We start from the raw sequence: 23,012 nt of genomic DNA on the forward strand, positions 1-23,012 counted from the left end.
CTCATTTCTAATCCTATACATCCTCGTCACACCCAGTGCAAATCTTAGCAACTTTAACTCTGCCACCTCCAGCTCTGTCTCCTGCTTTCTGGTCAGTGCCACTGTCTCCAACCCATATATCATAGCTGGTCTCACTACCGTCCTGTAGACCTTCCCTTTCACTCTTGCTGATACACTTACATGCTGTATATAATATACTGTGCATATATATATATATATATATATATATATATATATATATATATATATATATATATATATATATATATATATATATATATATATATATATCATGCTCACAGAGGAAGAAAGAGAGTGAAAATGTGTATGCTATATTTAAATGTTTTATTTTGTATTTCACCATCAGTGTGGGAATGCAATGGTAAACAAGTAATCGCACAGTAAAAGATATTTTAAAGAATTAATCAGTGTTTCGGAAATAATGTGGCTATGACTCATTTAGAACATGACTCGATTTTCAAACTAGGCACTTTGAAACCTCTCGGAATGAGAGTTTTACTCTGAAGTTATTATGACATTATCCTCAAGAGCTCTTCTTTGAAAAACAACATGTTTACTTCACTGCATGTAAAATGAAGACTTTTAAAAAATCGTGTATACTTCTAATTCACTTTTATCCCTTTTTATTTTGCTGTTGTGTTTACAGTACTGTTCAGAACTGAATAGGCTTACAGATATCTTTAAAGGTATTTAGGAATTAGTATTTCATGTAGCTGTTGACAAATTTTTGTGACTTTTAAGAAACCAAATATTAGAATTGTTAGAATTGTTAATTAGAATTATCAACTTTGAATTCGAAATAGTTAAACTGAAGAATGGGATCTGGATGTTTCTTTTGTTTGTTTGCTCTGGATTTTTTTTTTTTCTTAAGTAAATCAAACTAACAGAAAATAAAGGTAGTGAATTCTACATATATCAACCTCAATATTTACTTTTGAAAGAAGCTGAAAATAATTTGGGAAAAAAACATTTTTGAGATGATGTACACATAGCATTTGGCATAAGGCAGAAACAAGGTGACAGTCCAGGGCCTAATCACACACACACACACGCATGCACCCACTCAAATTCACACAGGGCCAAGTGTATGTCTTTAATTTGTGTCTTTAGTGATCATTTTCTACTTATTAAAATCAGTTGTAATATATGATTTTGCATTCTTGAGAATTTGCAGAAAAAACACACCTAAATTCTTGCTAGGTGACACTGCTGTTTTTTTTTTTGAGATATTGGTAGTCACTCTTAGCAGTTCTGGTCCTTTGATTGTGATATATACACTGCTTCATTCTTCCGTCTTTTTAGTGTGATAGACTATTAGCATTTGCACAGACAATACACAGAAAATAATAGTGTGCTCTTACATAATATGAATGGTGTTTTGGCGAGGCTGCAAAAAAAAGAACATAAAATTAAATTTCATCCTTATATTGTTTACAGAATTTTCCCCTTTGTTTCAGTTAGATTCCAGGTAAAGAGAACATTATAATAAACATAATTTTATTCAATGTGTTATGTGGAACTTTTGCTTGTTTTGCAAAAAAAATGTATACACTGTATGTAATATATATATATATATATATATATATATATATATATATATATATATATATATATAATTGTTAGCTAGCATTGAATTGTTATCCTAATTTCATTATAATAAGGACATAATTCCTAAGCATTCTTGAGTAAAATCATTTATCATTTTTAAAGCTTAACTTTTATGTATCTGTTTTAAAGATAAAATTATAATTTATTTTAAAAGCACCTCCAGGAGCACTTATTTTCTTGAATGCATAAATCACTTAAAAGCATCAGAAATTCTACTTTGCCTCTGGCTGACATATGCAGTCAGAACTGTCATCAGCATCAGTCTGGCGAAACAGGTCCCTGCAGAGCATAAAGTGATACTGACTGTACCTTTTGTGCTGTTTAACATGAAATATCACATGCAAAAATAGTATCACTTCTGGCTGTTGACATAGCATTACTGACAGCTCTTGCTGTGCTCTCTTATAAATTGCACAAGGGAAGGCCCTGCATTCTAAAAGGCAGCTAGCTACTTATATAATTAGAGGCAATTTAAACCTTATTCTGATCTGATTATTCTTAAGATGACTCTTGCTTTTTTGAAGGACAGTTTTTATCTAAATATTTTGCCATTCTAAATACGTCTGTATTGCATGGATGTATTTGGGTACATATTTACTCATCTGCTGAATGACAACACATTGTTAAATTTAAGTAATGCAGGATGAGCTTTGGAATAGTAAGACAAAGTAGTGTTTGAGAAAGTGTGTGAAATTTAACACAAAAAATTGTGTAGCTCTTCAACATATATGGAAAAACAATAGAATGAAATAGATACAATTTTAATGCCTTTTAGGGGTATTGTTCTTAAATTACACAAGTGTAATATTTTCATCATTAGACGTCTGCCTCACAGCTTCAGATCTTTAGGTTCAAATTCCATCATAGACATTGCCTTTGTACAATTTGCAGTTTTTTTGTCTGCCTGGGGTTTACCCATGGAATTCTGCTTACAACCCAAAGACATACAAGTTGGGTACACTGTTAACTATAAATTGGCTTGTTGTGTGTGTAAAACTGAAACAAATGTGCTCTGCATAGCACCCATTTAGATGCTTGGTAATACACGTTTCTGATTAGGTGAGACTATTCAAAATGGCAGGTTTGTGCTATAGTGGGTTTAAGAAATGAACTTTTTAATGGAGATTTATTTATTACAGATTGTATTAATTTTCACTATAAGGTTCTTATTCTCTTAATGACCTATTTTTACAAGGTGGTTTGGGTTTTGTTTTATGAATGGTTTTGTTTTAGTGCTTTTATTGCTATTAGTGCAGTATAGGGCCACACTGCAGCCCTAGATCACCAGTTGCATTGGGTTGCTTGAGGTGTGAAGCCTTCTGATGCAACTGGAGGCTTAAAGGTGGGAGGTATGTGGTATAACAGGTCCATAACTCCAAAAAAGGCTGCCAATTTTTAAATAAATAATTACTTGAATGGCCGGCTCATTCTCCATGGGTGTGTGTCCTTGAGCAGCTGCAGGAGGTTGGTGAAGTAATTGGGGTGAGACATATTGCAAATGAGGGTGCATTGGCTTTCTAAGGTGTACAACTGAGACCCTGCACCCATGGAGACATTTAAAGGGCAGCCAGCACACAGAAAGTGAGACTGATTAGAAGGAAAAAGAAAGAAAGACAGATCAGAAGAAAGGAGATTAAAGGAAGTAGAGAAGAAGGCAGGAGGGTGGAGGAAGCCGATGAAGGGGAATGAGAGACAGAGAGAGAGAGCGTGAAAGCAGGCAGCCAGGTGGAAGTCCCCTGGAGGGCATTTGGCCGATGCTCAGGGGCTGAAGGAAGTCACTTTGGATGATCAATCTGGGAGCTTCAGAGTGACACGCTGCTCGGTTGGAGCGACTCACCTCATACGGCTGGAGGGTGGCAGCATGGCATCCTGTTGGAGAGCCATGGACCACGGGGTACGAGCCCAGTAGCTGGAGATGGAGGCTCGGTGCAGTGCCCTGCCAGAGCCACAGAAGGTTGCAGGGGTCCAAGCCTAGAAGCAGATGCAGAAAGTGGGCGGAATGGCCAGTAAGTCATCTCCTTAGCCGCAATGACCCACTTGTGGTTAGCTGAGGAGACTGACATTTTCAAAGGGTTGCACAGGGGACTTGATTTTTAAGGATAGATTCCTGCCATGTTTTTAACCTTGCTTTTTGTGAACGCTGGCCCGGACACACACAGACGGACAACATAGTTTCACCCAACACACCGTTTATTTACAACTATTATTTACAAAGAAGTCACGTGCACAAACCCCAGTGCCTCCAGCACCGATTTCCCCAATGTCCAGGCCACACAGTCCTGTGCCTCTTTTTCTCCTGGCCGCCTCCAGTCCTCACTCCAGCTCCGTCCTCTTCCACCCGACTTCCACGACTGCTGGGAGGCGACCCCTTTTATGGAAACCCGGATGGGCTCCAGCTGCTTCCTGGCACTCCTCCGCAGACACGCCCTTGTGTGGCGGAAGTGCCGGCTGCGCACCCGGAAGCCGTCTGGGTGTCCCCTGTCGTCTTCCCCCCAGCACTTCCTGTTGTGGTGGAAGTGCTGGGCTCCAGGGCTGTTCAGACAGCGGGGCGCCACCTGGCGGTGACCACGGGCCCCTACAGGGCTGGGCTTCAATGCCCTCTACCCGAGGCCACCAGCGTAACCAGGACGGACGCCCCCTCGCAGTCTGGAGGAGGTACAAGCCCTCCTCTGGTCCTCCTGGGCGTCCCGGCCGGGGCACACTTTTAAAGGATTGTTTTTAACCTCCACTTTACATCTTTTTATTGCATTATTTATTTATTGAAGAGTTTAGGGCACTGCACTTTTGAACACTCTTTTGATTTTTGATTGTTCTAATAAAAGCACTGCAGCACTTTTTGCACCAACCCTTGCTTTGAATGTTGTATCCTCATCCGCTGGCTCATTGCTCGGGAACGTTATAGGCAGTAGCAGGTTGAAGAGGCTCCCGAATACTACAGGGACTGTGCAGCCAACCTGAACCATTACATTGTTCCAGTGTAACTACAGCCGGAATAGTCCAATCAGTAATTTCAACCTACACAATTCACAATCTCCTTTCCTGTCAGTGAAATGACGCTCTGCATCTCACAATCAAGTTTTCTTTGCCAAGGGTCTTTTACCCAAGAGCATAAGACAGTAACAGTACTGGGTCATGAAGTGCCATCCACAATAACAAGGTCACAGTCCTGTCCACTTAAGCCAAGTAAATGTTTATTTCTTGAAAGCAATAAAGTTTTACCTGCAGGGAAAGACTTACATCTAAAAAAAGATGATTTTTTAAATTTGTTATTGATATAAAACTAGTACTGATATCCAACTAATTCAACTCTTTCTACTGCATACTAAAGTACCCTAAATTCAGATCAATAGTTTAAAAACTGGTTTTAAGATGCTTTACTTTATGGTTTACTATTTATATATGATTAGCTTAGTGTTGTAACCAAATAGCTTCCAGAACCAGGATGGACTTTGTGTAGACTATCTTTGGATGCTCTGGCTTCTTAGTACAAGTGGTGCATATTACATTGGTTGGTAATTCTAAACTTACTCAGTGTGAAAAAAATGTTTTTGAGAATTCTTTATAACGGAAAAAGATATTAAAAATGTTACAGTATAAATTGATGTCTACATTTTGTGCATGTTTGCTTTGTACATAAATATGTAAAAAAATCCTTGCTATAATGAATACACAAGGAATATCAGATATTAACAATGATGACTGGTGTATTGTTGGATGAAGATAAAAACAGTTGTAATAAAAGACAAACACGATTATAGAGGTTTGGGGTTTCTGTCCCCGTATACTGTAGAATTCAGACAACAGGTCAGTGTTTTGCATTCAAGTGGTACAAGTTTCGATTATATTACTGGAAGCCCCATTAATCTGCACTGCAGACAATTCCAGATTAATTACAGTAAATTATTGAAGGAGGCCTGCCAGTTGTCAACAGTAGCGCAGTTTATTTATAATTGCCATTCTTTTTTCACATATATAGCACCTGAGGTCTGGATGGTGCATGCCAAAAAACATAAACTGTTGAAGTAGTTCAGTTCCTTTTGCAGTATTTTATTGTTTGTTAAAAAACCTCTGGAGTATATATTTAGTTATATGTGTTTCATGTGACATTTTCTGTTTTGACAATAATTGTTCAAAATCAATAATTCTGTTGTATTTGCTTGTCTAGGGCAGTGAGGTAAGTTAGTAGTATTGCGTGCCTCACTAATCCAGTGTTTCACATTTAAATTCCATACAAGACTGCTGTTAGTAGAATTTCTGTATACTCTTCCAATGTTTGCATGGTTTTTCTTCTTCTGTAACAAATCGCCCAAGATGTACTGGTTAGGGTGATATACAATTCCAAATTGGCCTTATATGAGTTCAAGAGTGTGTGTGTGTGTGTGTGTGTGTGTGTGTGTGTGTGTGGATGGGTGGGTGTGTGTATGTGTGTGCATATGAGTGAGGTAGACTGGCACCTTGTGCCGAGATAGTGTCTCTGGACCTCCTGCAACCATAAATAGTTTTAAATGGTTTTGAGATTGTTATGCTATTTGCTTTTTTACTTTTATTCCTGTGAGGCCAAACTCAGACTTCATTATTACTCAAACATCAATAATGAGTGTGCAGAAAATTAATATACTGTATGAATATACTTGAAATGTTCATTATTTAGAAAAAAATGATAAATTAGACCATAATATGTACCCCCCCCCAAAAAAACACTTCAGTCTTTCTACAAAACTGTGAGGAACTGGCCTGGTCCTCACCTGTGGCCACTCCATCTTGTCTAGGATTATACAAGAATTGATCCGTTTCTTCCTTCTGCCAAAACTTTACCTTTTATAAGTCAGTGCTGGGGAATACTTATAGTTTGCCAGTTATGCAAGGGAGAAGGTAAGAATAATAAAAGAGGAATTCTCCTGAATTTGCCGATCCAGCACCAGTTTTATTTAACTTCTGACTGCTTTGTGGTTTAAGGTTCAGTGTTGTTTTATTTAGAATTGGTTTCTCATTGGATTTCCTCTGTAAATGTTTTTTTTATCTCAACTTGTCGACTTTTGGTAGGGTTATGTTATCACCTTATTGGACTGTATATGTATCAGTTGAAATCTTTGGAAATCTAGTTTATAAAAGACACATTTGAAAGAATATTAATCTTTTGAATGTTAAAAACTATTGCATTATTTTCAAAAACAAATCAAAGAAATGTTTTGCTGAACCATATGTGCAAAAACATAAAATACAATTATGTATTTGTCTTTTAAAGATTCAAATTTGAAACTTGTTTATAATAATTATTTACTTACAAGAATATGAATCTCAGATATTCTTTATAGTAACACCAAAAAATTTACAAATTATATATTTATTTTCTTCAGTGTTGTTGTTAGGCACATTACAAAAACAAATGAGGCTAAAATATGTTACAGTTTGCAGGATTACACGTCAGGTAGCACAATTATAATGATGATTAAAACAAAAGATCAATAAATAAAAGGTTTATGTAATGGCTGCAAAACAATTTCAATTAAAAAACAGATTTTTTTTATCAGTCTAAGGTAACGGGACAATCAGCCAGCATACTGCATTTATTTGAGTGTGCACTTTGTGTAATACATTATACATGTATTTGGCTAAAGATAATTACCCAAATCTATACAGATTTGAATATGAATCATTTAAATGCATAAAAAAGCATAAGACAGACAATAAATCTGCTATTTTTTTAAAAAAGAAACAATCGTTTAAAATGTTGTCAAGATGCTTGTTAAGTATTCAATTCAGTAAAGCCTGTCTGAAGAAAAAGGAAAAAAAAAAATCAAGAAACTCGCTGCTACAGATTTAATTAAACTATAGGGAATTGGTTATATTTCTTTGGCAAACTTGGAAAAGCATTTGGGATTAAAAGGGAGAGAGACAGAGAGAGCAGTAACGTTTCCTTGATAATAGAACCTATGAAAGGCTTACTGTAATTTTTCTTGTACATTTAAATATAAAAATGGGCAAAACAAAGACAACTGCATTTTAAAAGAGTAATGTGAAATTACTTTACAATTTATGAGTTTATATAATTTTTTAACTTGGCCTATTAACATAAGCAAATATTATTTGCATAATAATAAAATATGAGTTTTAATCTTGTAATTCATATACTGAGAATAATGTAATAAAATCAAGACAGATTGATGATAGATCAAGAGACATAGAAATCAAAATTAAAGCTTCTAATATGTAATGCAAGTGTATGCAATATAAATCATATCTGCTAACTTATATGAAATATTAATGATGTTTCTATTCTGTATATGTTGTTTTTGAAATAGTTGCTATTTCAACTGTAAAAGAAGCTGCTAACTTTATTGGTATTAAAATTAACTTTAATAATTCATTAGCATTTATTATTTCTTATTAAGATTGATTAATTTTAAAGTTTTCATTTCAATTTCAATCTAAATTCTCATTCATAAATTCAGGTCATTGTGTACATGTACTAATATGTTTCCCAAGGTGAAGTTGTAAGAAGTTGCTGAGAGTATGTCCAGAAGGTTGCCATAGTGGTCCTCATCAATATAAGTGGACTGAAAGTGAAACAAAGTAAGGAACATTGAAGATAAGACTGAGGAATGTTTTCCATGTACAGTGGAACCTCGGTTCACAACCATAATCCATTCCTAAACTCTGGTCGTAAACCGATTTGGTCGTGTACTGAAGTAATTTTCCCCATAGGATTGTATGTAAATACAATTAATCCATTCCAGACCGTACGAACTGTATGTAAATATATATATATTTTTAAAAAATTTTAACCACAAATATAGTTAATTACACCATAGAATGCACAGCGTAATAGTAAACTAAATGTAAAAACATTGAATAACGCTCAGAAAACCTTGAACAACAGAGAAAACTAACACTGCAAGAGTTCGTGCTGTAGTGTTACTAACCGCTCGCTAAAAACACTTTTTTTAATGAGTTTTAAGCACAGGGAAAAAAATGAACATTTGAAAAATCCTTAAATTAATAAACCACCAAGAAAAGTAACATTGCATCAATGCACACTACGAACTGATCGCTGTAAATAGAAGTGGAGGTTAAAATCCAATAGAAAAAAAGTCTTCATTAAATAAAACGAGGTTAAAACAATGCTCAGATCTGTCTCTTTAAAAACAAGCCTTATGCGTCCAGCCGTCTCTCTCTCACGCGCGCGCATGTGTGTGTATGTGTCTCTCTCGCGCATACGTGTGTGTGTGTCTCTCTCTCTCGCTGCAGGGTACAGGGAGAGACTGAACACGTGCGGAAATCATCAACGTGCACAAACCGAAAGGGAAACTGGCTTGTTCATATACCGAGTCTGTGGTCTTGAACAGATGCAAAAGTCTGGCAAACTTTTTGGTCGTAAACCGATTTGTACGTGTTCCGAGATGTTCATGAACTGAGGTTCCACTGTAATATGAGGTCACATTCCAAGGCAATTCTTTCTTCCTGAAGTTAGGGCCCTTGTAGTCTTCTAATGCAAAGCAAATTTCTTTTAACAAACCTGGCACTGCTTTGCAATAATCAACAATGTCGGTTATCATATGCTGATAAATACCTCTTGAATTTTTCTATAGTTTATACTGACATTTAGATTTAATTTTGAAATGTGTCTTTTGACATCTCCTGCAGTGTAGCTGATGATCTCACTTCTGTCTAATAAGTTAACTGAGGTCTTGTAGTCAAGTGAGACATTGACATCTTTGTATGAAATCCAGACCTAGGGCTTCATGTATAAACGGTGCGTACACACAAAAATGTCGCATATGCCCATTTCCACGCTCACATCACAATGTATAAAACCTAAACTTTGCGTAAAGCCACACACATTTTCACGCCAGCTCAGTACCTGGCGTACACAAGTTCTCCGCTCAGTTTTGCAAACTGGTGGCACCCAACGTCAAAGCAGTGCTATTATTCCAGTGTGGTTTCCCTTTCTATTTTAGATCCACATCCCTGACGCGGCTTTATCAAATACACTGAAATTAACCGCATATCGTTTATTAGTTTAAGGCATCTGATTGTAATATACTGTAACAATATAATGGTCCACGGAATGGCCAAACTATTCCAAATACCATAGCTGCTTTAGCATTGTTACTCTCACTACAATACTCAGAGTATTTATCCTACTGTATCTGAGTGTGGAATCACAGCTCTACAGCATCTGATCGGAAAGAGAACTATCAGTATACAGCATCAAGCACACGCTGCCTCAGCCATGTGCACAGTCTATTTGAACATCTCTCATACAGCAAACTCTTCAGAGCCTTTTCTGTAGGGACTTTGTGGTTCAGAAACAGTTTCATCCCAAGAATTATAAACACACTCAATCAGTCCATCAAGTGCTCCTGGTCGAACTGTTTGTAATTATTAGTACAATTACGTTACTGTAAACTTGCAATACAGTTATAATATTTCACAACTTCATCCACTTTATAAAGTTTATATTTACATATGATGACGACTGGTTTCTAAGTAAATTTAGATTTTCAAGTGCTATCTTCTGGGAGCTCTTGATATCATTTTTAAGATGAAATGCAGAAAAGTATGTTTATTACATTATACAGATAAAATTTTCACATAATATATGTATATTGTTAATAATTAAACAAGGTCGGTGTAACAGCACTAGTGACGACCTGGTGCCTCATTCAAGGATTGTTCCTGCCTCACGCTGCATGCTTACTGGGATTGGCGCAACACTGGATGGATAGATGGATAGAATAATTAAACATATATTTCGAAGTTTTGAAGAATTGCCGTTTTCAGCTTACAGATTGCTTTAAACCTATTACAGAGCTAATTGTGTGGTGATTAGTTACTTGGAGAAAGAAAAGTAAGGACAGGATTTGGGAGTTAGTACGTTTGAAAGAGTCAATACTGCTGCAATAAATTATTTCCTCGAAGGTCACACATGGCGCAGCAAGCATCTTGCAGTAGACTGAAACAATCTCTGGACGGGGTGGCAGCTCGTCACTTTTACTGCGTTACTGTGTTCCCATGTTTAATACATGTTTTAAATCCTGTCATCATGAAAATAATATCAAGTATACATTTTACTATTTAAATTGTTCAGAGAGCTGTAATATCACAAAAATAATTGATTCCATGTCCTATTGGAAGAAGAGAAAGCCCGTTTAAGAAGCATGTAGTGATTCACACACATAGAGCATATATAGAAGAACACATAGAATACGAAGCATTTAACATACTACTTTAGTTACAATGGTATTTGAGAAACTGGTAAATTTAACAATTTTAAGATGAAGTTTATGATGTTCTACTTTAATGACAAAATAAACGTGATTAAAGTAGAAATTTTGAGATTTTTTTCCCATTGTTTCCCTATTTTTTCTCTTTTCTCTGTACCCTAATAAGCTTCCATATGACACTCTGATGGTGGGCTACGACTCGCCTTTTCATGGCGACTTTGATATCTGACAACTTCTTTATATATAATTCACTAAGGCAAGACACCCATGGAAAGTGGCGTGGATTCACTAAGCCGCCGACAAGTAAGACACCTATGGTGCACGCAGGAAGGAGCCACGCCGGAGGTGAATCGCCATATGCAGCGTGTAAAACGGTTTGCAAGGAGTATCCCATGGGATCCTTAAAACGATCCTTTAAAACTGAAGTTAAAACACAATGAAGTAAGCAGTCTTTAAACACCGAGTTTTCGGTTACGACGCACGACCGCATGCACCATGGCAAACTGTTTTACACGCTACATACAGCAATTCGCATCCGCGACAAACATGCGTCTTCTTAGATGCTCCTGCAGGAACACGGAAAGTCTGCGTGAGTCACAGGTGCATCTGGACTGTGCAAAGAAGACAACGACTGAAGTGACAAGTTGGAGGTGGGCACATGAGAGATGGCGGTCTGCCAGTTTTCAGTCACGGATGATTGTGTGTTGGTTCATTCCGTGCATTGTTACAATGTTGCTTTTCTTGCTGATTTATTACATTACCGATTTTTCAAATGTTAATTTTCTCCCTGTACTTAAAAATCATTAAAAAAACGGCCTGATTATGCGGCGTATGGTACGCCACGGGTTGGCTAGTCTTTTTTATTTCGGACACTGTGCAACTTTGTGAACCTGAACTTTCAAGTTTCTCTGACACTCTATGTCAGTTGATTAACTTCCTTTTGTTGTTTATACCACTGTTTAAACCAACAAATAGTATGTTTTTCCATGCCTCCACTTGGTATTCTCTGAAATTCTTCTATTTTCCCCCGTGCTATTTCCATTGTCTTTTCACAGAACGCTGAACTTAAAGGGCTATTTATTTTGATTTGCATATTCAAAGAGGTGTAATTCTGTGAGGAAACAGGGTGGGACGGCAAGCATGTGCACATGCATTACTTTTCATGCTGACTGGGATTTATGTAGTGGAAGAACATGGAAGTTGGCATATGCACAGATTTATGCATCTGGATTTTTTGTGCATACTCACATTTACGCTCTTGTCTGTACACCATGTTTTAGTGTGAATTCTATGCATGGCGCTATGCATGAGGCCAATGGACATAACTGAAGTACCTCATAAAAACTTTCAAATAACTTTCTTCTGTATATATTGTAATTCTGAAGGTTGTTCTAATTCTGGTTGTTTTAAATAAAGTTCTAACAAATGGCTCCATTGCAAACATTGAAAGTGGAGAAAAAAAATGATTATTTGCAATTTTCAGTATTGGTTGCGGAACTTTTGCATGTATATAACTGTGTTGTATGACGTGAATTTGAAGACCATGCATAAATCTGCTTAATGCAATTAAAGAGTTTCAAGCCAGAAACTACATCTAGACAGGATGGCAGTCCATCAAAAGCTGAAAATTGTGAAAAACATAAAAGCTCCAGGAAAGGTTTTGTGCAAGGCTGTGTCTCTAAGTGCCGATTTCCTTAAGAAAAATAAAACAGTCTACATTTAAAATAATGTCATTAATCAGACATATGTCCATTTTCTTTTACCAGGTGTGGGTGTGTGTGTGCCCTGCCTGGGGTTTATTCCTGCCCTGTGCCCTGTGCTGGCTGAGATTGGCTCCAGCAGATCCCTGTGACTCTGTGTTAGGATATAGCGGGTTGGACAATGACTGACTGACTGACTGAAAATAAAATAACTTATTTAAATATAAATATATCTTCAGTAATCTGTAATATTTTATTGTTGGTAACACTGATGCAAAGACTACAATACAATTTATTTTTTAATCCAAAATCACACAAAAAGTGCCACAATGGGTTTTAACAGGCCCTGCCTTTTGACAAATATCCATTGGCCTTGATTATCTAAGAAGATGAGGAAAAACTCCCCAAAAAAACCCTTGTAGGGAAAAAAATGGAATAAACTTTGGGAAGGGCAGAGATACCCCTTTCCAGGTAGGTTGGGCATGTAGTGGGTATCAAAAAACACAAGTAATTCTCAATACAATATAATAGTGCAATAGAAATATTACAACTACAGAGCAGAATTCAATAGTAGATGATATCACATAACACCTTTTGTATTTGTTCAGAGTCCTGGAAACCTTGGCCATCAAGCTGCCTCCCCATATTGGCCATTCCACAGCCGAGTCAGTGCTGTGGCAGCCAATCTGATTAATGGACCACTCTAGCTGATGTTTCCTGTGACCCTCCATCAGAGATGACTTTACCTTTGGCAGACAAAACAACTTGGTATATGGGAAGTGGCACCAAGTGCCACATTTGAGTACCGAAAAGAGAAACAGAACAGATGAGGATTAGTAACAAATTATAACTATCATATTACTTATGTTTTAGTGCTAATGACTAACAACAGAGATGCAGTTTGTACAGTTAATCAGAAGATTTAGTCAGGATATGCTAAACTGAAGTATTGCGTCTTCAGCTTGTATTTGAAAGCTGAGACAGAAGGGGCAACTATTAGGCAGGCAGACAGACAAACAAATGGCATGTCTGTTATTATGAAAAAAGCCATATACAAGCGTAATATACGGAAAACTCCTGTCTAGTGAAAACCCAAATAATTAACCTTTGCAAAAAAAAAACTGCAGAAAAAATATGTAAAATGCTTTTATTAGTAGTAATTTGAAAATAGAAAAACCATTACAAGAAAGTGTGAAGGAAGAAGGATGAAATACTCTATTGCCTAAACCTACCATGTACAGTAGATTGCAGAATTTTCTCATCTACTCTTAACAATTTTGAAAGTTAACAGCTTTTACTGCCAGCATGTTAAAAACACTTTCCAGGCCAATGTCAAGTGTACCAAGTGCTTACTTTTTATTTTTAACTTTAAGTTAATTAATTCTTTGTATAACATAATGCTGACCAACGAACTCTTAAGCTAGCTCCCAATTCCATCTGCTGCCTTAAACTGTTACTTCACAAAATATTGCCAAACCATTGGAATGTAATTGTATGAATAGAAAAAACTAATTAATTTATATTCAAACCTATAACTCTACAATACACTATTTATGTTATGTGCGTTTCATGTCTGATGTACTGCAAAAGTTTCAAAACATTAAAAGAAATGAAGAAAAACATCACATGTGCAGTGTAATATGGAAATTCTTTTGAACCATCATTAGTGAGAAACACGCTATATAAATGTGAGGAATTATTCTTCTTATGATTATTATTATGATGATGATGATGATATTCTCATGATTGGTCCTGTCCAGTCCTTTCTTGAACATAAGCTTTATTTAATACTGTCTCTTGAAGCAAAATTCAGAATATTTATGTCTCTGTTTAAAATATGTTAATCTATCTGACATTCTAACTTAATCAAAAAAATCATTTAAACAAGTATAACTTCTTCATGTGCTTTTGATTTCAGCTAAGACTAAGTGTCCCATATACATGCCTTCTTTAAATTATTGTTAACAGATCCATTAAGTTATTGAAATGACAGAAGTCAGAATTGTATGCAATTACGGTTGAACATAAGTCAGTCTTGAGGTGATGTGTAATGATACACTTTATAGTGTATAACTCTGAACAGTTTTCTGCTCTCATCTAGCGAATGAAATAACATTTTGCTGCAAAAATAAATAGAAACATATTTCTATGCTTTCTGCCACTTTATGATAAACTCTAAGAAAGATGCACTAACAAAAACCACAATAGCAAATGAAAAGCAATAAAGGCAGTTTTAGAATGACCTGAAACTAAACCATTACAGAATCGAGCAAAAGTGATGACAATGTGAATTGGTCATCAGATGTCAACACAGAAAATAAAACTGATGCATGATGCGCTGTACGACTGAACTCCTGTGATATGTCCAGTAAATTCACATAAAACTTCCCTGTGGTGTCACAGTAGCTATATTATAAAAAGGCAAAATAATTGCAATAAAGTGCAAGGACAAAGCAAGCTGTTAGGCCCCCAAGCAACTGCCAAAGTTTGCATCAGGGGATATGTAGAAATCACCAAGTCTATAGTAGCCTGCAATAACACAAGGGGCACATCAATTGTGCAGGTCAGGCACTGACATTCTACCCTCTCTTGTGTGAGCAACAGAAAAAATATGGGAAAAGTTCAGTCTGTATCTGTGGTATTTTAAATTGTTGTGGTGACATCACTATAGCATCATCTCGGATGGGTTTCTTTCATGTGGTCATTGTTTTATAAGGTGTTTATGGGACTGTTATAAAAACGCGTTCAGACATTGTAGCAGTGCTTAGCTACATCACTGTTATCCTTAATCATCTGCATATTCAGTAAACCTTTTTTAATTTTGTATTTTTGCATTTGGAGTTAGAAAAAAGACATTACACCAGGGCCTAACTATTTTTGACCTTGATATTTTGAGATGTTTTGTGGTCTGTCATTTTTTTTTTCTATTTTTCTTCCACCCTCACCTTCAACAACTATTTCTTTTTCTCTGTTCTTAGAAGAATATCTATATCCTGCTTTTACATTCACTGCTTGTAGTATCTGCTTCCCCTTTTCACAACATTTGTCTGTATGTAAGCAAAATTCATTTGAGTTTGTGGAAAGCTATCAAAATAATGTAACTCATGCTGCTGAGTTCTACTGTTTTGTTTAGTATTACACGCTTAATTCACTACATCTTTATAAGAAATGTAGAGCAGGCACATTTATTTTGGCTGTTTAACTCTTGCAGGGCTGATGTCGACTTTTGTCATAAGGAGGAGTTGACGATGGTAATCGACTGTAAACTGAGACAAAACCAACTGTTGTTTTAGTTGGACTCTCGTTGCTAGAAGGAAACTTAGCTTCATTGGTTTGACCGAGATTTCCTGCGCTCGAGTGAGTAGTAAGGTGCAAACAACATCAAAAATGGCACTGACATAATGGTGAGAGAGCAAATCGAATTTGTAAAGCAAAATACTCTATGGACGAAGTTTTGCCTATTCTTTATCTGAACTGGACTATGACTGTTTGGACTCCGATTTTGGTACAAGTTATCGAAAACGAATGTGAGCTTCCAACTCCAGCTGACTGATCCCCAGCTAATTGTGGTGCTGAACAGGTTCATGTAGCTGACATGCCTACGGCAATGTTCGCCAGGAGGACTGCCACTTAACAATGATAAGAGGTAGAAACCAGATTGTAATGCACAGCGACCAGTGAAGACAGCCTGGCAGCAAGCTTGCCACACATTCTTGGCAAACTGGCAGCCACAGCCTGCAGCAACAGACGTTTTATGTTGATTTCTGTGTGAAACCATTGCTTTTCAGAAACTATGTTTTTTGGAAAAAATATTCAGCCCTCAAAGAGTTAAATACCTTTGGAAATTAGTCCTGTGATCCTAACTGCTGAAAATTATCTGCTGAGAAATGGCATGCACTTGGGCTCCCATGGTTGCGAATTGATATCTCTGTCTCTCTCTCTCTCTCTCTGTGTCTGAACATTCATGTTTGTACACTCATTTTCCCATCCATCCATCTTCCAAATCCCATTACCAACAGCAGAGTCATAGGGCAGCAGAACCTACCTCAGCAGGCACTGGGGTGAGAGGCAGAAACAATTTCCTGAATGGGGTGCTAGTCTATGACAGGATGAACACACACATGTACACGCACAAACGCAGTACATCTTCCCAATCAGCACCAAATGCAAATTCAAACGAAATAATTGCAAAGAAGAAACAGAAATTGTCAAAGTATTTTCGTGAAACTTCTTCTTAAACAAAATATTTTAATTTTGCCTATTCATACTGCCTGTTAATGAACAGTCTGCACTAGGAATATTTGTGTACATTTTTGACATTATTGCTTTACTTCTACTACCTACACCTGTCATGCTTACAGTAAGTGGCCTTGTGCTGCCTGGATTAATCTGTAACACTTACTAAGAATGTTGGATAAGTCAAATTCTGCTTTTAGAAAAGATAAAATGCATGTAAAATGTAAAAGGTTTTTAGCATTATAAAAACTTTATAAAGGAAGAAATGGTATGTAGAGCAGGGTTAGAAACCACTGTATTTGTTCTACCAAATGTGGAAAGAATGTTTTATTGCACATTAGCTAGAAAATAGCTGGCTCATTGGTTTAATTTTTAGTATATAGAATAAACATGTACATTTTATGCTGTTCTGTTCTTTAAATAATGACAAGGGCAAGAACTAGTGTTATTAGTGCTTTATTTTAAGAGATGGGAGGATGAATCATACTGGCTGGGTGGCAATAAAACATTTTCTTGATCAAACTACCCTCAAGGATCCTGTTTATATTTAGCTAGTATTTACAAAGCATGTGTCACGTCAGAGTGGGCGCTCTTCTTAGTCTGTTATGTACAGTAAATTTAAATAGGGTTAATCAAAAACATTATTAATTGCTTAAATATAAGAATTAAAAAGACATATAGTATTATAGAATGCTGTATCAAACAATCAACATTCATAATAGGTATGATGAAAAGTGAGCAATTTGACCTGCAGTTGAAAAGAGAACAATCCTAAACATACAAGAAATATTTGCAAGCCATATATAGTTTTTAAGTAAACCAACAGCCATTTATCTTAATCTAAAGTAATCAAAACATCTTTATTAATAACGCATGCAATTATAGATTAAATTAAATCAATATTACTATAGTAATATGTTACAATAACATGTTGGAAACAAAGTATTATCAAGATAATGGATACCAAAAAAGTGAATAACAACAAAATCCTTCTTGAATGATTTCTAACAACAGTAGCTAATTCTTTTTTTTTTACTGTGATTCATTTTTTTTCCTTGGATTTTTGTCAGCCCTATAATGTTATTTATTAGTCAGTCAGTCATTATCAAACTCGCTATATCCTAACACAGGGTCACAGGGGTCTGCTGGAGCTAATCCCAGCAACACAGGGCGCAAGGCAGGAACAAATCCCCAGGCAAGGCACACACACACACCCACACCTGGTAAAAACATATGTCTGATTAATGACATTATTTTAAATGTAGACTGTTTTATTTTTCTTAAGGAAATCTACACTTAGAGACACAGCCTTGCACAAAGCCTTTCCTGGAGCTTTTATGTTTTTCACAATTTTCAGCTTTTGATGGACTGCCATCCTGTCTGGATGTAGTTTCTGGCTTGAAACTCTTTAATTGCATTAAGCAGATTTATGCATGGTCTTCAAATTCACTTCATACAACACTGTTATATACATGCAAAAGTTCCGCAACCAATACTGAAAATTGCAAGTAATAATTTTTTTCTCCACTTTCAATGTTTGCAATGGAGCCATTTGTTAGAACTTTATTTAAAACAACCAGAATTAGAACAACCTAAACAACAACACACACCCACACACTAAGCACACACTAGGGACAATTTAGGATCGCCTAAACTGCATGTCTTTTGACTGTGGGAGGAAACCCACACAGACACGGGAGAACATACAAACTCCATGCAGGGAGGACCTGGGAAACGAATCCAGGTATTCTTACTGCAGGGCAGCAGTGCTACCACTGTGCCACCATGCCACGTATTTATTAGTATTATTTTAAAAGTGTGAATTATAGATCATTTGGTGACTCTAAATTGGCTCCATATAGATGAGTCGATGTTTGAATGAACCCTATGATCCACTGGCTCTTGTTCTTACCTTTCTTCTAATGCCTCGAGGCCTAATGCTCTGGGTCCACTTGAAATGGGTTGATGGACAGATAGAAGGCATTGGTTTTCTATATTGTGCATTTTGTTTCATTGCAATGAAGCAACGTATTAATTCAAACATATGACTTGCTTGATTATATTTGTGCAGTTAAATCTGTATGTTACCCATATTTTGTAATTCAGATGGAAGCTGTAGCTAAAGGGCAAAAAAGAAGGCTTAAAAGCTGTAAAACTCTCATCAAAGCAATACCTTATTTTGGTTTAGAAACAGAGTTTTTTTAAAATAAGTGCAGATTGCCTCAGACAATGAGAGTAATGTACAAGCTATAATGAACAAATGAAACAGTAGAAAAAGCAAAAGAGTGTCATTTTCAAAGAATAAGGATGTTTCACTAGTCACAGACACTCAACAAAATTGCTGCCATTCAGGCTCAACTTGTTGCTTGGCAAAGCTGCTTCTTGTGAGGAACAGAACCAATGAAACAATTTGTATCTGCATAAAAAACGTCATCAAAAATGTAAAAAAGAAAGAAATGTACCTTTTATTGTGCGTGTTTTGGCCTGTCACCTCTTGATGAGCTGTTTACATGTACATGTTATGTTTACATAATGCAATGTTATTTATGGTGTACGATACCACATTGTTGTCAAGGTAAAATAGCTGTTACAGCAATACCACTACATGTTGTAAATAACTAACTACAGAATTATCACTTGATTGTTGTGCACTTTATATGTACTTTCATATCCTTGAGTTTAATATATGTTAGATAACATTAACAGTGTCTTTTCAAAATAATTTTAAGTTTACTAATGAAAAAGTAACAATTTCTTGAGTGAATATGAAGACAGACCTTCAGGCATGATTTGTTTTTTTCTTTTTTTCCCAGCTATAGAAGTGAATCTGCAAAAAGCATTAGCTGAAGCATCTGAGACCTGCACTCAAGAATGCCTCATTCTTGGTCATTCTGATAGCTGTTGGATGCCCCCTTCTTTGACCCAGTACCAGCAATCTACAAATCCTGCAGTACCTACTTTTGGATTTCAACAGAATTGGGCTCGAGGAGCCAAGCCTGATGGTCGCCATACACTGGGTAGGTCTGTGCCAAAAGATGAAATCGATAAAGGTCAAGGCAACAACAGGCCCCAGTTCTACAACACTTTGGAGAGACATTCTAGTTTAAAGGAAGATCCAGTGAAGGTCATACCTCTGGCAAATTTCACTCCTTCAACTCAGCAGGCTCCAGCATCTGGTGGAACTGCTAGTTTTGTCCATGAGCATCAGTTGTAAGAATAAGCTAGAACGTTTGCACAGCACCTTCTTCATTGGATATCCTAAATGCCTGTAGAAACTGCTTTCTGTCCCCCACATACTACCACTGGCGGAGCAGCCTAGCCAACATCTATGTACTGTAAATATGACACTGCAGTTAAAAAGAAGCTTCTGTATAATGTTTTATTTCTCATTGTATATGTGTAAGTCTGGTGTCTCTTTCTAAATAAGCAAGTAGTTCTAAGCCAAAGTGTATCTTAATTTATATAAAGGATTATTTTACTTTAATCCTTAAAAAACTGGCTATGTACAATAATTGCAAATTAATGCTAAGGTTGTAGGCATGTGCACCAAATCTTAAGTGTTATATGTAACTCAATGCAATGCTTCAGATATTTACTAGACATACGTGGCTTCAATAATTTAAAAAGTGCACAAAAGTCTAAGTGTACCTCCTCATCCCTACCGTGGTGTCAGCAAGCAAAAGCAATTAATATCTGTGGTGATTTCACCAGAACGTTATTTATATTAATCATGACCATAAATTTGGCTTAAGCATTTCCTAGACATTTTTTGATTTAAGAAATTTTAAACATTTTGAATATTAACAGTAACCACTGGTATTACTAGTAATGACTCTGCTTGTCATTAGCATGAAATCTTTTTTTCCCAACAAACCAGTTTCATAATAGCAACATGAGAACTAATTGGCTGAACAAACTTTTCAGGACAAGCACCAAGATTTTGCAAATCAATTGTAATGTAAACATTAATGCCTGTCAAATGAGCAGTAATATCTTAAACTATCTCTTGTAGAAAAGTCTTTTAACACATTTCCATGAAATATTTCTTTTATTTGTGTGTTTTTTAAGAACATGATAAAAAGTACATCATGAAGAAGCAATTATGGAAGTCCCTCTTTTGCATAATTACCAAGTTGCATTATCAGTAACAAAACCATAGCCTAATAAGAGTTTTTTTTCTATGCGTATAATATACATGTGACCACAGGATGGGGGGAAAAATCAAAACCTTGTTTAAAATAATTTTGAAGTATTGATATATTTGATGTTTTTTTAAATTCAAGTCTAGCCTTTGAAGCTGCTAGTTAGTAGGACAGCAAAAGACAGAAGCTAAGTCTCAAAAAGTATTTTTCTGAAATGAATGTGTTCTTCCTATATTCAGTAATTTAGAAAGTGTACAAAACCAAAGCTTCATAAAAAACCAAAAGACAGACAAATAAAGATAAAACAAATAAAAATATAGTGTGTTTAACTGCAGCAGATCAACTTGATACCTGTAAACTGTCAGGCTACATGTGGCATCTTATTGATTAGAAATAATGTTCTGAATATGGTGCAAGTAAATTACTTCATGGTTATAAAACAACAGTATCATATATCCTCTCAGAATAGGGGTATCAGGTGAGCAAGACACCTTTACAGCAATGTTGTGTTTACTTCATTGATATTAAACTAGAGCACAGCACGTCATTAAGCATGGTTCATTATAATAAAATAAAAAATATTTGTTTGTAAATGAACTTTGTGATCAACAGTTTTTTTTTTCTGGCTGAATACACAAGGTTTCATCCTGTAAGGAACAGGAAGGTGTAAAATAAATATAAACAGAGGAACTTTGTGCAAACATGTATAAATGTGAATAAAAAGTTTAGATGGGCTGCTTGCTTAGTTGCTGACACATTTGTCCCATAAATATTTGTTTCAGTAGTATGTTGGAAATTGAAATGGAATATAATGTGCATATGTAAAACAATGTCATTTTGATCTCATTGAGAAATGTTAAGCTACTCATCATTCTGGTGGTATTTTCATATTACATCACATTTCCAAAATAATAAGATGTTGCTTGTATGTTGCTTTTTTTATGATGCAGGATGAAAAAGCAACTTGCAGCAAACCTTAATCTGTTAGATCAAAGTGTTACTTAAGGGTTTGCAGTGTCTGTTTGAATTTCTCTTTTATGCTCTTGACCCAGTTTAAATTATATAAATGAAATTTAACTCTGTGACCCTCTACAAAAATGATTAATGACTTTAGGAAAAGAGAAAAGATATACAGAGTCTCAGTTCATCATAAGTGATATTGTAACTCTAGAGCAAACTGTGACCTTATTTCAAGGACAGAAAACAGAAAGATGTATAAATAAACTATTCTCTCTCACACACACACTATATATATATATATATATATATATATATATATATATATATATATATATATATATATTTGCACACTCCACTATATTGAACATGAAGCAGACATAATATTGTCGTATTCTGAAAATGCAGGCCTGGCTCAAATAATATCCCCTAAAAATGTATATTAACTGTATCTTCTGAAAAGAAGACATCAGAGTTTGGTAATTTGCTTTCACTGACACAGCGTGTATACTTTTGTGAAAGCTGAAAAAAATCTGCATCTTTTAGCCTCTAGTATTAAATAAATAGGACCCAAAGCTCTACTGAATGGTCAAACTTCATCCTTTGGGCTTTGAATATAGAGTCACAGCCTTCAGTATACAGATATATGCTTTTGTAAGCATGCATTATCAAAGTAAACTAATGACCTGAGAACTGTTGAAGAATCAACACCCAAGGATGTGAAGTAATTCAAGAATGTGATGTAATAACATACTCAATACAAAACATTAAAGATAACAGATGTTTAAGTCTGGGTGAGATCAACCCTTATGACTATATGTTGACTGTCAACCATTATTTGGCATTCAAATGTTTAATATTTAAAATCTGAATATGTGTTTTAAATTCTTGGAACTACACATATTGATGTTTTAAAAATGTTTTAATTTCATATTTGATACACATAAACACTATTGATAAAAGTTCCATATTATTTAAAGTTTTGTCTGCTGCAATACAACATTACTTTCCTATGGATGATACAGAAAAATGAAAAATTTAATTAAAATCCTCACTGTACCAATAATATATTGTGACAAAAAGTATCATAATGCTATACTGTATCAGTTTCCCACTCTCCT

At 35.7% G+C, this 23,012-nt stretch overlaps 1 protein-coding gene across 3 annotated transcripts in view; it reads left to right on the forward strand.

Annotated features, from left to right (window-relative positions):
- pcdh11 (protocadherin 11) overlaps window positions 1–21,684 on the forward strand; it is a 992,866-nt gene extending 971,182 nt beyond the window's left edge. For all 3 annotated transcript variants that reach the window (XM_039765778.1, XM_039765777.1, XM_039765779.1), the window contains exon 5: window positions 19,606–21,684. In XM_039765778.1, the coding sequence (XP_039621712.1) occupies window positions 19,606–20,006 (401 nt within the window). In that variant the 3' untranslated portion in view covers window positions 20,007–21,684. The remainder of the gene's footprint in view (window positions 1–19,605) is intronic.
- Window positions 21,685–23,012: the final 1,328 nt, after the last annotated feature.

Source organism: Polypterus senegalus, chromosome 10 (assembly GCF_016835505.1).
Source record: "Polypterus senegalus isolate Bchr_013 chromosome 10, ASM1683550v1, whole genome shotgun sequence".
In the NCBI taxonomy this organism is placed as follows: Eukaryota; Metazoa; Chordata; class Cladistia; order Polypteriformes; family Polypteridae; genus Polypterus; species Polypterus senegalus.